Source organism: Synchiropus splendidus, chromosome 19 (assembly GCF_027744825.2).
Source record: "Synchiropus splendidus isolate RoL2022-P1 chromosome 19, RoL_Sspl_1.0, whole genome shotgun sequence".
Classification (NCBI taxonomy): Eukaryota; Metazoa; Chordata; class Actinopteri; order Syngnathiformes; family Callionymidae; genus Synchiropus; species Synchiropus splendidus.
The window spans coordinates 10,053,490-10,066,200 of NC_071352.1; the positions used below are offsets into that span (position 1 = coordinate 10,053,490).

At 42.5% G+C, this 12,711-nt stretch overlaps 1 protein-coding gene across 4 annotated transcripts in view; it reads right to left on the minus strand.

Annotated features, from left to right (window-relative positions):
• Nucleotides 1-392: 392 nt before the first annotated feature.
• elfn1a (extracellular leucine-rich repeat and fibronectin type III domain containing 1a) overlaps nucleotides 393-12,711 on the minus strand; it is a 96,393-nt gene continuing 84,074 nt past the window's right edge. For all 4 annotated transcript variants that reach the window (XM_053850844.1, XM_053850842.1, XM_053850843.1 and 1 more), the window contains one exon: nucleotides 393-6,653. In XM_053850844.1, coding sequence (XP_053706819.1) covers nucleotides 3,963-6,317 — 2,355 coding nt within the window. In that variant the 5' untranslated portion in view covers nucleotides 6,318-6,653 and the 3' untranslated portion in view covers nucleotides 393-3,962. The remainder of the gene's footprint in view (nucleotides 6,654-12,711) is intronic.

Sequence of the window (12,711 nt, forward strand, 5' to 3'; positions counted from 1 at the left end):
GGGCACCTCTTCACTTCTGGAGAGACGTCACTCACTCGGCAACCCCTCCCACATGCAGCGGCCACACACATAGAGGAACAGCGCACCTGCAGCAGACACTCTACATTCACTCCTACAAAAGACTATTTTAAGGCTTGGAACGCATTATTTCTTTTTTCATTCATTGTAATGGGAAAAATCGATTCAGATTTCGAACAAATCGCTTCTCGAACGGCCGTCTGGAACGGATTGTGGTCGAGAACCAAGGTACCAGTGTGTGTGTGTCGTAGATGACCATCGTAGGATGATAGATATATATATTAAAAATATGTGACCCTTCCCTGATGACCTGTGTCATTTCAGAAAAAAAATAAAAACAGATACCCAGTGTGTATTTAATGTGCACCCTTTACTTTATTTCACAGTACTTTGTCTGAAAGCAGATAACATAGTATTAAGAAAAAGAACCAATTAAAAAAATGAAATACACGTTTGTGCTCTTCATTATTTTGATGCACTTGAATAACAACTGTTTTTCTTCCTAGAAGTTTCTCACCACTTCAAACTCTTATTATACACTAGTGCTACAGTACGCGGTATAAAAACAAAACCAAAAAAAAAAAACAAATTAATAAACCCACTAAATTACTAAATAAACCTGACAGATTAATGTTGAAACCCTTTATATGTATTTATATTTATAAAAATAACAACAAATGGAACGTAACAGTATCATAAACAAAGTAGAATTTACACTTGTACACATATCTTGAAATTTTTAAGGCGGTTGAAATATTAAGTCAGACAACCATGTTAACACTTCACAGCGTGCTTACATAACGCTTTCCAATCAGGCTCATGAATGGTTCATAGCACATAAATGAGTAATAACGGCGCCGTGCATGACCCACATTAGACAGAAGCAGAAATGTGACAATGAGGACCTGGTTTAACGATCTCTTCCTGAAAGATGTGCATATGATTTTTAAATAAATGATGGTACGCCTGGCCAGCTGGGCATCCTTTAAGAATCTGGGGCAAAAAATGCTGTGATCATCCGAGTTGTCATTCATTTATCGAAACAGATTCAGGAAGATTTTATTAATTTTTTAAATTTATTTTTTTAGTAGATGGAGTGAAGACTGTGTTTAAAGTGTGAGGCAGTCAGGAGGAACAGCAAAGATGCTGTGAAATTTCTGGGACGTAGAGTAATGGTCAGCGATCAGGGGAGGTGGAGAAGAGAGTGCAGGTAGGGTGGAACAGGTGGAGTCACCAAGGAGGGACAACCTGAGACGGAAAGGGTTCTGCTTGTATCGGTGTCCTCAAAATGTCCTCATTTTGTTTATTGTATTGTGTGCTTGAGTTTACAGTGCTTTCTAGTTCCAGGTTAAAATGGGGCTTCCATTGTCACTAAAATAAAGAACATATTGTTTCACCAAACTGGTGTCCGCAACAATAGTCGGTTACTTGTCAGTCTGGTGCTGCTTTTTTGGTTGAGACAAAAACCTGCGGCTATTCTGTGGATCAGATTGAGAAGCCATGATGGCAGGGCTGTGTACACTATCCATGTGTACACAGTGAGACGCAGACCCACTATCAAGCATGGTCACTATATATCAGTGTGGCTTCTGCACCTTTGAATTGATGTAAAGCTTCCAAGGTAAAGGTCCGAATATATCCAGTGTGTATTTGATATAACATCCTCGGAAGTAGAGTTAGAAGCTGTGAAGTTGAAGATACTTGGGCTTTCTTTGGGAATGACTAGGAGGGACAAGACTAGAATGGTATATCAGATGGACAGCGCAGGTTTTGTCGCAAAGTTAAGGACTCAGATGGTTGGGATACGTTGGGAGAGGAAAGTCATGTTGGACAAAGACTGTTAGACATATTAGTACCCAGCAAAAGGAGCTGAAGACGATCAGTTATGTTCATGGACCCAGCAGAGGAGGACGTGAAGAGGTAGGGGTGACTAGGGAAGACAATGAGGTTCTGGTGGAGACGGTGGATTGATCCCGGACCATTCTCATTTTTCATGAGTCTGAGCAAAAACACAAACTCTCTGAGCAGTCACCTGGACCACTGTGAGCGATCGGCCCTTGTTGGCGTTGTGGTGACTGCTGTAAGTTTAAAAAAAAAATAAGTAAAAAAAAAAAGATTGAGATTCTTTACATATTTGTTCATCTGAATTGTGACATATTCACAATGTATATTTCAAGAATCGTCCATGACAATAAGTAAACTAACTCTAGCCATTGAAGTCACACTACACCATTGAGGCGGCTGGATAATTCCGACAGACATAAGAAGAGTGTGTCTGTGTGACAAAAGTGACGTTCACCCATCTTGAATCTTCCACCCTTCTGACGGAAAAACATGGCGGTAAATGCATTTTATGTTCGGCCCCATCCCACGATTATTTGACAACGTAACGGTCAGTCGCACATCACTTCCTCTTATACGATTTTCATGGAAGGAAAAGGTGCAGTGTCTGATAAAATGGAGACGGATGACTGTGATCTCAAATAAAATTATGATCATGAGCTCAGATAATGTGTCGCTTGAGTGATAAATTGACATTCATTGAACTGCACAAATGCAATTATTTAGCTGATGAAAGGAGCACTGCTCATTCATTACTCCACTATTAACCATCGATGAGCCGGCATGAAAGCAGTACTGTAAGTTTCCGCACTGTACTTGCAAAGACAAAACATGTTATAGTTTATTTACTACAAATAGAAAACAAAATAAGATATTACAAATTCACAGCCAGTGAGTCAGAGGATTCCGTTTCACATTCTCAAATTTTAGTCTAGCATGTTGATATTCGCCCGGTACTTATTGTTCATAATATACAAAAAGATTGAACAGCCACGCAGTTGAACGTAAGATGCAGCAAGCAACAAGGTCCTACTACCTCCAGGATTAATCGGATTAGGCATTATGCAGTATTATACACTGGAAGAAACCGAAGTAAAAGAAGTGACACGGCTGTAAATAGACTGGGAGGAACAGGAACATAAACAAAAGCTGCCATAGACGTGTCAGAATGTGTATCTGTTACATTCATGTATCGGGCTCTGCAGTGCAGCTGACAAAACAGTGTCTTCTTCTTGTGGTTTTAAACGCAATTGAGTCTGAGTAGATGCCATATTCTGAATGTTATATATGTGTTTCCAGATTTCTTTATTCATAACTTAAAAAAAAAAAAGAGAGGGGGAAAAAAAACCCACTGCATTATGATCATACAATTCCCAGACTGTGCAGAATTATTGTAAACACTTCATATTGTTCTACTTTGGTAACAAAGATACAAATGATTTTTCATGAAAGCGAGTGAACGTTGAAAACATTATCTACCATGAGAAATACAAAATAAAGGTGAGAGAAGTTTGAAATGTTCTGGCAGGTTTATAGCAGCACATGCTGTATCTTTTAGCTTCAGTATAATTTTGAGGAACAGTGCTCCGTTTTGATAAACCTGATTTATTCACCACCACTTTTCCATGTACACAGCAGACATTGCAAATATAGAAAATCGTATCTGTACATAATTTCCATTTCATTTAAATATACGCGAGGAACAAGAAAAAAAAAAGTCTTCATTCTGTCTGAACGGTGCAGATAGTTCGTCGAAAAATATCCACAGTTTCAATAGACATATCTTCATATAGTTGTTTCATATTACACAACAGCAAATCCACTGTCACAGGACTTGGCCATGCGATACCCAAAACCTATAATCCATTGTAACATATATATTATTCATCTGTGATATTTTCTCTTCTTCATGGATAAATTGCCGTCAAAGGCGTTACATAATACGACAAATTTAAAGATTCTGCAGACCATTTTCCTCACAGTCATAAGGGAACGTAGCACATATGAGTGAGTCGTGATTCTTATCCGGAAGTATCCACTGACCAGTGAGGTTCTGGCGCCACTTCTGGGATACGTGGTCCATTAAAAACACCCTAAAGAGGTTAGGATTTATGTTGGGATGACACGCCTTTCCAGTAGTCTAAAATATCATGCAGGTCCTCATCCTTTGCAAACTGAACTTTCTTCCTCAGCGCGTGGCCTGCAGCCATGTACTCGTCATCTTTGTGGCGCTTCCGGTGAAGTTTGAAACGCTCCCAGATGCTGTGCGATGGTTTGCAGTAGTATTCGGGACTGGACGAGTAGCTCAAATTGTGATACTGGGATGGCAGCTGAGAATACGCTAAGTCTCTAGAGCGAGAGTGAGTGAGTGGCTCCAGCATGGAGGACTTGTGGCCGTCGGGTCCTTCAAGCTCCTCGATCTGCGCGTCAGGGTATGAGTGGCGATGGTCACTGTACTGACGGATTTTCTCTGCCTCGGCCCTCAGGATGGCGGCGGCCGGGGAAACAGTGAGGATGGTCTCTCCTGTCGGGGAAGATTTCTCTATATACTTGGATTCAGAACGGTAAGGCCTGGGGCTTCTCATTGGCCCTCCTGTGGCGGTGCTTGGCCTCTTGGGTGAGGCATCGGAGCTTCTGTGTCTCTGCAGTGAGTGGTGGTAGCTGTCCGGGTAGACGGGGGACAGCAGATTGGATTTATTATGTTGATGGGGATGCTCCGATATCAGCATCAGCTGGGGCTCTGCGTTGGACACCGCTCCGGATTTCCCCCCTTGGAAAGACGTGGATTCCGATTTTAGGGCATCGATACAGTTATTGATGATCTGATTCACTTTGTCCACTTCCTTTGCGATGGTGCAGATCTCTGCCACAGATCCTTGGCTGTTTCCCGGCATTCCCATCTCACATTCCCTGCGTTCATGATGGTCCATACTTCGCACCTCCATGTAGTTGCCTTTCATCATTTTTGGGGTTTCGCTCATTTCCTGAAATTTGTACTGCTCCATCTCACTTGCTGACGGTAAGTATGGCATGCGCGCCATGCTCTCGCCCGCTAACAGCTGCTTCTGAGACATTCGCGAAAGTGTCCCACCGTCCATGTCTTGGCCGTATTTAAGTTCCATGATATTTTTCTTCAGGCTTTCCGTCTTTTTGTGCTTTTCGTCCTGCTGACGCTTCCGCCTCAAGCAGTAGTAGACCACCCCCAGGAAAACCACCATGCTGAAGAGGCAGCCGAGGATTGTCATGATGTAGTGAGTGGCAGTTGCATTGTTTACAATCCTGTCCTTTCCATTCTGAGGTCCAGTGGTGAGTTTCAGACAAGTGTGGTTGCGTCTGAGAGAGTTCCGGATCGAGGCCACACAGTACGTGTAGTTGGTGTGTGGTTTCAGGTCCTTTAATTCAATGTCTTCCTTTATGTCTCTCAGGTTTCGAATATCCGTGAAAAAGCTGTTGTTGTACAAAACCAGGATGTACATTTTTTTGAAAGGATGCGGGATCTGAACCGTGATTGTTGCGCCGTTGTTCGTCACTTGCTTCAGTTTCATCACCGGATTCACCTCGACTACTTCATTGAAGACTGTATTGATGGTAATGTCTTCCGGCTCCGTGCCTGAGGGACAGTCATCGCAAAATGTCACGTCCGGGGGAAGTGTTGTTGGCTCGGGGGGCAGAGGGAAAAAGGGCGTAGCATCGTCGTCGGTACACACCGTGGTCAGCATGTGCAGAGCGTTTCGGTACGTGGGATTGTTCGGATTCTGACTCAGCAAGCTAAAACCAGAAACACCAGGTGGAGAGTCACAGACCATTCTCTCGTTGGTTCTGTTTGGAAAAACGGAAAGCCATTTGACAAAACCGAGCAATTCACAGGAGCAGTTGAAGGGGTTCGTGTAGAGCTCACAGGTCGTGAGTTTAGTCAAACTGGTAAACGTCGACCCATCTAACTGCTGAATTCTGTTCATGGAGAGATCAATGTTCTCAATGTTGGGGCATTCCCAAAAGGCATTGGGTGTCACAGTCTCAATCAAGTTTGCCTGGAGGTAGAGGTACTGCAGCTTTCCTAACCCCCTGAGGACCCCTTCGGTGAGATTCCTTAACTTATTGAAGCCCATCTGAAGTACTTGTAAATTGAACTGGGCAGAAAAAGCCCCGTCCTCGATGTACGATATATCATTCTTGGTCAGGTTCAGGTAGGTCAGGTTGGCAAAGCGGCTCAGGGAAGAATAGTGGATGCTTTTGATTTTGTTTTCATTCAGTCGGAGGTCCACAATGGTGCTGTTGATGTGCTGCGGGATGGCCTCGTAAGGAGGTTGGTTTTGGCTACAAATTGCAAGCCAAACAAAGCCCTTTTCTCCTTCGATCAACCAGCAGTCCCCATCGACTCCGCCCATCTGAATCAGACATACGATGGTGACCGACCAAAACAAGGCACTCTTCACCCCGTGTGAGCAGCAGGCCATTGGTGCTTCTCTGATAGTCCTTTAGAGGGTCGAAAAGTAAGACGGGCAACGCTGCTTCAGCTCAGCACTGGCTTGAAGGATCAGTTGGTATTTCAACAGTTTTCACTGCCAACAAGGATCCACTTATCCTTTTCCTCTTCGGTCATGGATGAACCGCACATGCCAATGAAGCCTCTATCAATCTCTTCATTCAGGCTTGCTGCTCGAGTGCATGTGGCGGTGCTTCAGAGATGCCATCATTATGGGGCTGCTTGAGATGCTTTGCACAGGCAACATCATCCTGGTACTTGATTTATTGTTTCTCCCACTGTCCTTTAATTGCCTGAAGCCAGTCACCTGGAAGAACACAGGAAAGACGCTATTAATCACTGTTTGCATGAACAGTATCGCAACACTATGATGTGAGTCATACGGCCATATTTGTTGGATAACAATCTTTATTTCCGAAGCATGAAAAAAACAACAGATGGGCGGACAATAGACAAATCAACTTGAAATGAAAAACGGATCCTCAATATGACAGTTTTAATGGAAATGCTGAATCACTAACTCATGTTCCTGTGAACACTTCGTTCACTGAACTAAGCTGATCATCTGTTCAGCGTAAGATCACTTATTGTGTTTAGTTTAACACCTCGATATCACAGTTTTTCAAAGGCCTGAACAGACTTTGGATGAAAAATGTGTCAGTCTGAGGTTGCAGACAAACTTTGCTTGCTTCTTTCATGTCCATCTGTCACTTCCATGACAACTTGAATCTCGAGAAAATGTGAATTTCTCCATCAAGTTACGATTTGAATTTGCAGTTTTTTTTTGGCTGCTATTCGGCCACATGTGTAATTCACACATTAAAGGCCTTGAAACTATGCTGCATTGGCAGTTACATCTATGGCAAGGGGTGTCTGTCTTGTGGGGTAAATAAACTGTCAGTTAGTGTTGTGATTGAAATAAAAAAGTCTTATTTTAATATAAAACTTCAGTGCAGTTGTAAAAACAAAACAAAAACGAACTCATTCACTTTCACGTCCGATACTGACACCAAAGGCAACCTTCCGCCATACATGTTAATGCTTTCTCACGGTCTCTTCAGTGCATTCAACTGGATGTCACTTGCTATTTATGACCCCTCACATGACTCTCTGACCTTACTTGACTCAGGAAGTCACAATTTTCACCCACGTGTCAACATGCAACATGGACATCACTTTGGGACATAAAAGTTATCTTTCAAATAGTCACTATTTTGACACCTTGAGAGTGAGAATGTGTTGGATAGACACATGTAGCCGTTTCACCCACTTTGTCCACAGAAAATAACAATTTAACAAAGTCTTAAACATGCCACAATACTTCGGTTCATAGGACACTGGCAAAAACTCTAACCATGCATAGAAGTAAAGGAACAAAACCCATCAAAATAAGCAAATAACTCATGATACAAGTCAATAGCATGACTTAGCTTGTGTGACATTTGTGCCGGGAACGTTTATCCTTTCGCGTGTCTGCTTAAATAGGACTGGAGGTTCAGATTATATGTCATTGAAAAGCTCATAAAGAAACCCATCTATGTATGATAAATCATGTATTTACTGTAAGGGTTGTATTCCCGCATCTCGGAATTGCCAATTTCCCAGTCCTGCTCCCCCATCCACATCTATTATTGCCGCAGATCTAGACGTGGCAAATGCCTGTAGACGGCACGCTGTGTTGTTACTCAAACTCATTTCTACATGCTGCCAGTGAAGTTGCGTGAAGTCAGTCAGCCCAGCGATTTGCTTCGCCATACCGATTTCACAAACACAAGCCGACTCTGTCGTATTCTGTGGCAGCCAGTCAACTTCCTGGCGTGTTGTGACCATATAAATAAAAGCAGAGGTCATCCATTGAGGAATAGATGAAGAAAAGGAAGGCTGTGGCTGGCCACGCTGCGGGAAAGAGCCGAAGGCAACCATTACAAACCCAGCTTCATGACGACAAAGGAAATGCTAGCAAAGCCCTGAGAGAAAATAGTGGCTCCAAATGAAATGTTCCATGAAATGAATATGAAAAATGCTGGCGAATTTCTGGCACTGGGCGAAAGTATCCCGCAGAAATACTGTCTTTTATCCCCCGCCGAATGACCTTTACTGCTAATACAATGTGGTAAGACGGAGCGTGACCTGACACCTGTGCGCTTGACTGTGAGAACTCGAGCCTAAACAACCTGGAGTTCCTGTTTGGTATGCACCAGCTTCGCTTTGTTTGTCCGCTGGAGGAAGCCTGAAACTTCCTCACCCCTGAAACCCATACATAAATTACAGACGTGCTTGTTTTCTGTGTTAAACACCAACTGTCTTTGGTGGGACACGAAGAATTCAAATGCATGTGTGGAAAAAAAAAAAAAAAAAACAGTGCCTCCAGTGTTAAGTTGTTTGGGGGAAAACAAAGAAACCAACAACATCTAAATGAATGTTTCTTCCTTGGGTTGTATGCATATCACAAGATATATTCAGATCTACAAATGACTTTGTCTGCAGTGTGCGTTGCCTTTATTAGACTTACGGTCTATTTGCCACCACAGACCAACTCCATAATGGCAGCAATCTGCATGGTCCAGTGCTATCCATGAGTGCAGCAGGCCAGAACACCCAAGGCATCAGAGCTGAGTATATTTCCCTATCAGACACAGGCAGCCATTCCAGAGTCTCTTTTCCATTTAGCTTTTATGCGCTGGGTAATGAAGGCTTTTCTTTCTCTTCTGCCATTCTGTGGATAACCTATTGAAACCTTTCTCTTGAAGGATGATTCAAAAACAACCTTGTACATATCTGAGTCGCTTCCGGCGCCTTCACTTGAGCTCGCAGGATCTTTGGCAAGGCTTCAGAAAGAAAGACTGCAGAGGTTTTAGGTTTCAATCCTAAATATCTGCGAAGAAAATTTGGCACTGGGTTCATGGAGATTGTTTGTTGGGATAGACACCCATGGTCTACTGTTTTGCAAATGTACCTGTACCAGAGGAACATATAGACCCGTCACTTTTTCACTTACAACCAAATGCGTCAGACATTTAGCGGCCCCTCTGTTATGTGTGAAATTACTCCTAGGCAACACATCACATAAAAAAGGCAGTAGTCAGGGATCAGGTAAAGCTATGTTCCATATGGTTTTGCTCTTGAAATAGGATTTATTTAGTTAATTCGGTACCATCACACAAAAAACTATGACAATACCAGCGTCTTGCGGCACCGCCAGTGTCAACCATTCGTGTTTATTCTTTGCCACACCGATGGGGACAGTATACACGTGAGTGTGCTGAAATATCCGCGCTATCTGTGCGGTGAAAAATGAAAGTAAGCACATGACTTCAGCTTATCGATTAACCAAGTCTTTGGATCCCCGTGTAGTGATATCTTGCATTTGAGGTGGAAGGATGTGGAGCTGTTTTAAACTCTATAAAAATGATGTTCAGACGGTGGAAACTCTTCGAACTTGAACTCTGAAGATGGCCACCATGGCCACAAGGTGAGTGTGTTTCACTTTCCTATCACTTGTGTCGCCCTATACTTAACACGGACTGATGTTTAGAGTAGAAAGCGCACTGCATTTGTTGAGGCGCAGGTGTTGTTTACATTATGTTGACAGCTAGTTAACGTGGTGTGAGATACAGAAGGTGAAGGCACAGAATGACTACACACTTTGTCCTTCTTACTCTGCTTACCGGTCGGTGAATATGGTTACTTATAACAATGAGATTATTTGTGACTAAATACTGTGTTTTTGTTTACTATTTTATACTCGTAAAGTACAGGTAACTACTGAAGACAGTTTGACAATTTGACAACAACTATGTCTCTAAAGCTCTCGCAGGCCTCATAACATGACAAGGCGGGCTGGATTTGGCTCCTGGGCCTTGAGTTTGACAAGAAAGAATATCATTATTAGCTCATCCAGTCAGCCAATTCATATTCTCATCAAAGTTCGAGGCATGCCCAGCAAGGAAGAGGCCCGAGGCAGACACAGGACTCCCTGTAGAGAGAATAGCTCTCTCATATGGCATTAACAAGTTGTGTATGCTAGTACTTGTCCAGTCATCCCTGATCGCACTGACTTGAATACTAAATATTTCATCACATATTCCGCTATACCACAGAGAGCCACCGGGATCGGATGAAACAAAAGCTACGGTTCAGTGTGCAATTTAAACGCGTTGGTTTCTCCATACAGAATAGTAAGGGTGGCCACTTTGTCTTCACTGCTGTATGAGAAGAACTGCACATCCCGCACGATCCCAGACTCACATCGCCCCTCTCTCTCTCATCTCCTTCCGACCATCTGGAAGAGCAGGAGCAGGACCAGTTAAACCTGCATGTAGTTCTTCCCTCAATGGATAAACGTCATGTTATTCTTTAAAAAAACATAAAATCCAACTTCAGTTTCCTCTTGCGCCATGATGGTTGTATCAGCGACAGTTCCAACATGCAATTCCGAGCTTTTACTTTATGAGAAATTTATCACAAGAAGTAGCGCTTATTTACTTGCCAAAGACTTTATACGTGATGCCAGACAGTTGCAGTCTGCCAGAGCTTCAAGGCAAAGTAAGATGGAAGCTTCAGAGCGTAACATGGACAAAAACGTCGCCCTTCTCAGCGACAACACAATATTCCGACCAACATCTCCTCTGTAGTGACTATCTCTTCTTCTCAGTCCTCCCCTGTTTGTCAGCCTGCTTGTCCAAACAATTTTCACCATGCATACTAAATTAAATCTTTTTTTTTTTTTTTCTGTTCCTCCTCCAAGTGTCTACAAAGGGTGCTATCAAAAGCATCTGTTTTTTGTACAGTTTGAAGCCCTGTTCCTTTTCTTGTTCCTCCTGCGCTTCTTATCTCGGCGCTTTGTGGCGGTGAAGGTGCCTCAATCTCTGAGGACTCTACTCATCCATACCAATGACTGTCCTTTATTTGATGTCATTGAAAATGCAGACACTTTTCACAGCCACGAAAGAAAGAAAAGTGACGATGAGAACTACTTCTCCCTGGAAAAGGAAACACGGGGCACAATGATGTACTTGAATGCTTTCGGGAGGAGAGCCGTGCTTTTATCACCAGATATTAAACCCATTAATTACGGTGCGGTTATTGACTGAAACAGAAATGATAGTCCTCATTGGAAAGTGTTTACCTAAAGTCCAGCATCTATTAAAACTATGGTGATGTACCTGTTTGATCTTGTGGAAATCGATTTTTTTAAAAAGCAACTTTCTTTGTATGTGAGGAGAAACACCTTTATTTGTTGCCTCTATTATCGTCCTTTTATCTGCTGGGGCCAGAAGCAGCTTTTCACATTACATGACCTGTTAACAGAGCTGTGAGGTCATTGACTTGGAGACAAGATAGTCAGCGTGTCGCTATCTGAGGGAATAGCAAAGTTATTGATCACCTTTGGGTTAAAATCAAAGGGAGAACACATGAAGCTATCAATACCCATAGAAATGTACTGTATGCGCATCGATGGTGTTATACAATGGAATCCTCCTGGCAGTTAGTCATTCAGGTTTTCACAGCTCCAGTTAGAGAACTCGGACGACACTTTGATTTGAATGGGTCTTCTGGTGTCCTTTGTAGACTTGTCTATGACCCAGTTAAACCATGCTGATACACTACTATAAGACTTCTGGACAATATGCTTATGGTTTCAGTCGCATCATGCATAATATATATCCATCTTCTTTATCTTTTGCATAAAAAAATCAGCCTTCTTATGGGTCACTGTGCTGGTTTTCTCCACAAACATGAATAATACATATGTTTATGCCATGATTCCTAAGCTGTATGTTTCCAATGTTGTTACCAAGGTGAGTCTCAGTCTGAGTCTCATGGCGGTCAGACGCACCTATCCTGCCTTGTGTTTAAACATCAGTGTTTCCAGGTGGAAACACTGAACAATGACAATGAATTTGTTTTAATTTTAAGTACAGCAGTTTGTTTTTTTTTTCAGATACTACAAGCGCCATTGATCAGAGAATTCATATAGAGAATTTAAACAAGCTTCATGAAACAGTGTCCTCATTTTCACAGGCCAGGAGATGGCGCTGTTTGTTTAAAAATGATGTGAGATTTCTCTGAAACGACTGTTCAAATCCAAAGATTTTAGAGCAACACTGTTTCATGAAGCCTCACAAGTGCATCACTAGTTTCATGAGTGTCATCTTTTTCAGGGACCACTAGATGGCACAGTCTGCTGCATAATGTTTGACTTTAGGCAAACATTCCAGTTAGACCTCACATCATTTTTTTTAAGCAAATGCGCCACCTACTGAACTCTGAAAATTAGGACACTGTTTCATGAAACCACTGCCGTAATCTCAGCAACTTCAAGGCCTTTCAAAGTGACTAGCCTGCAAAGCTTCTGCATCCAA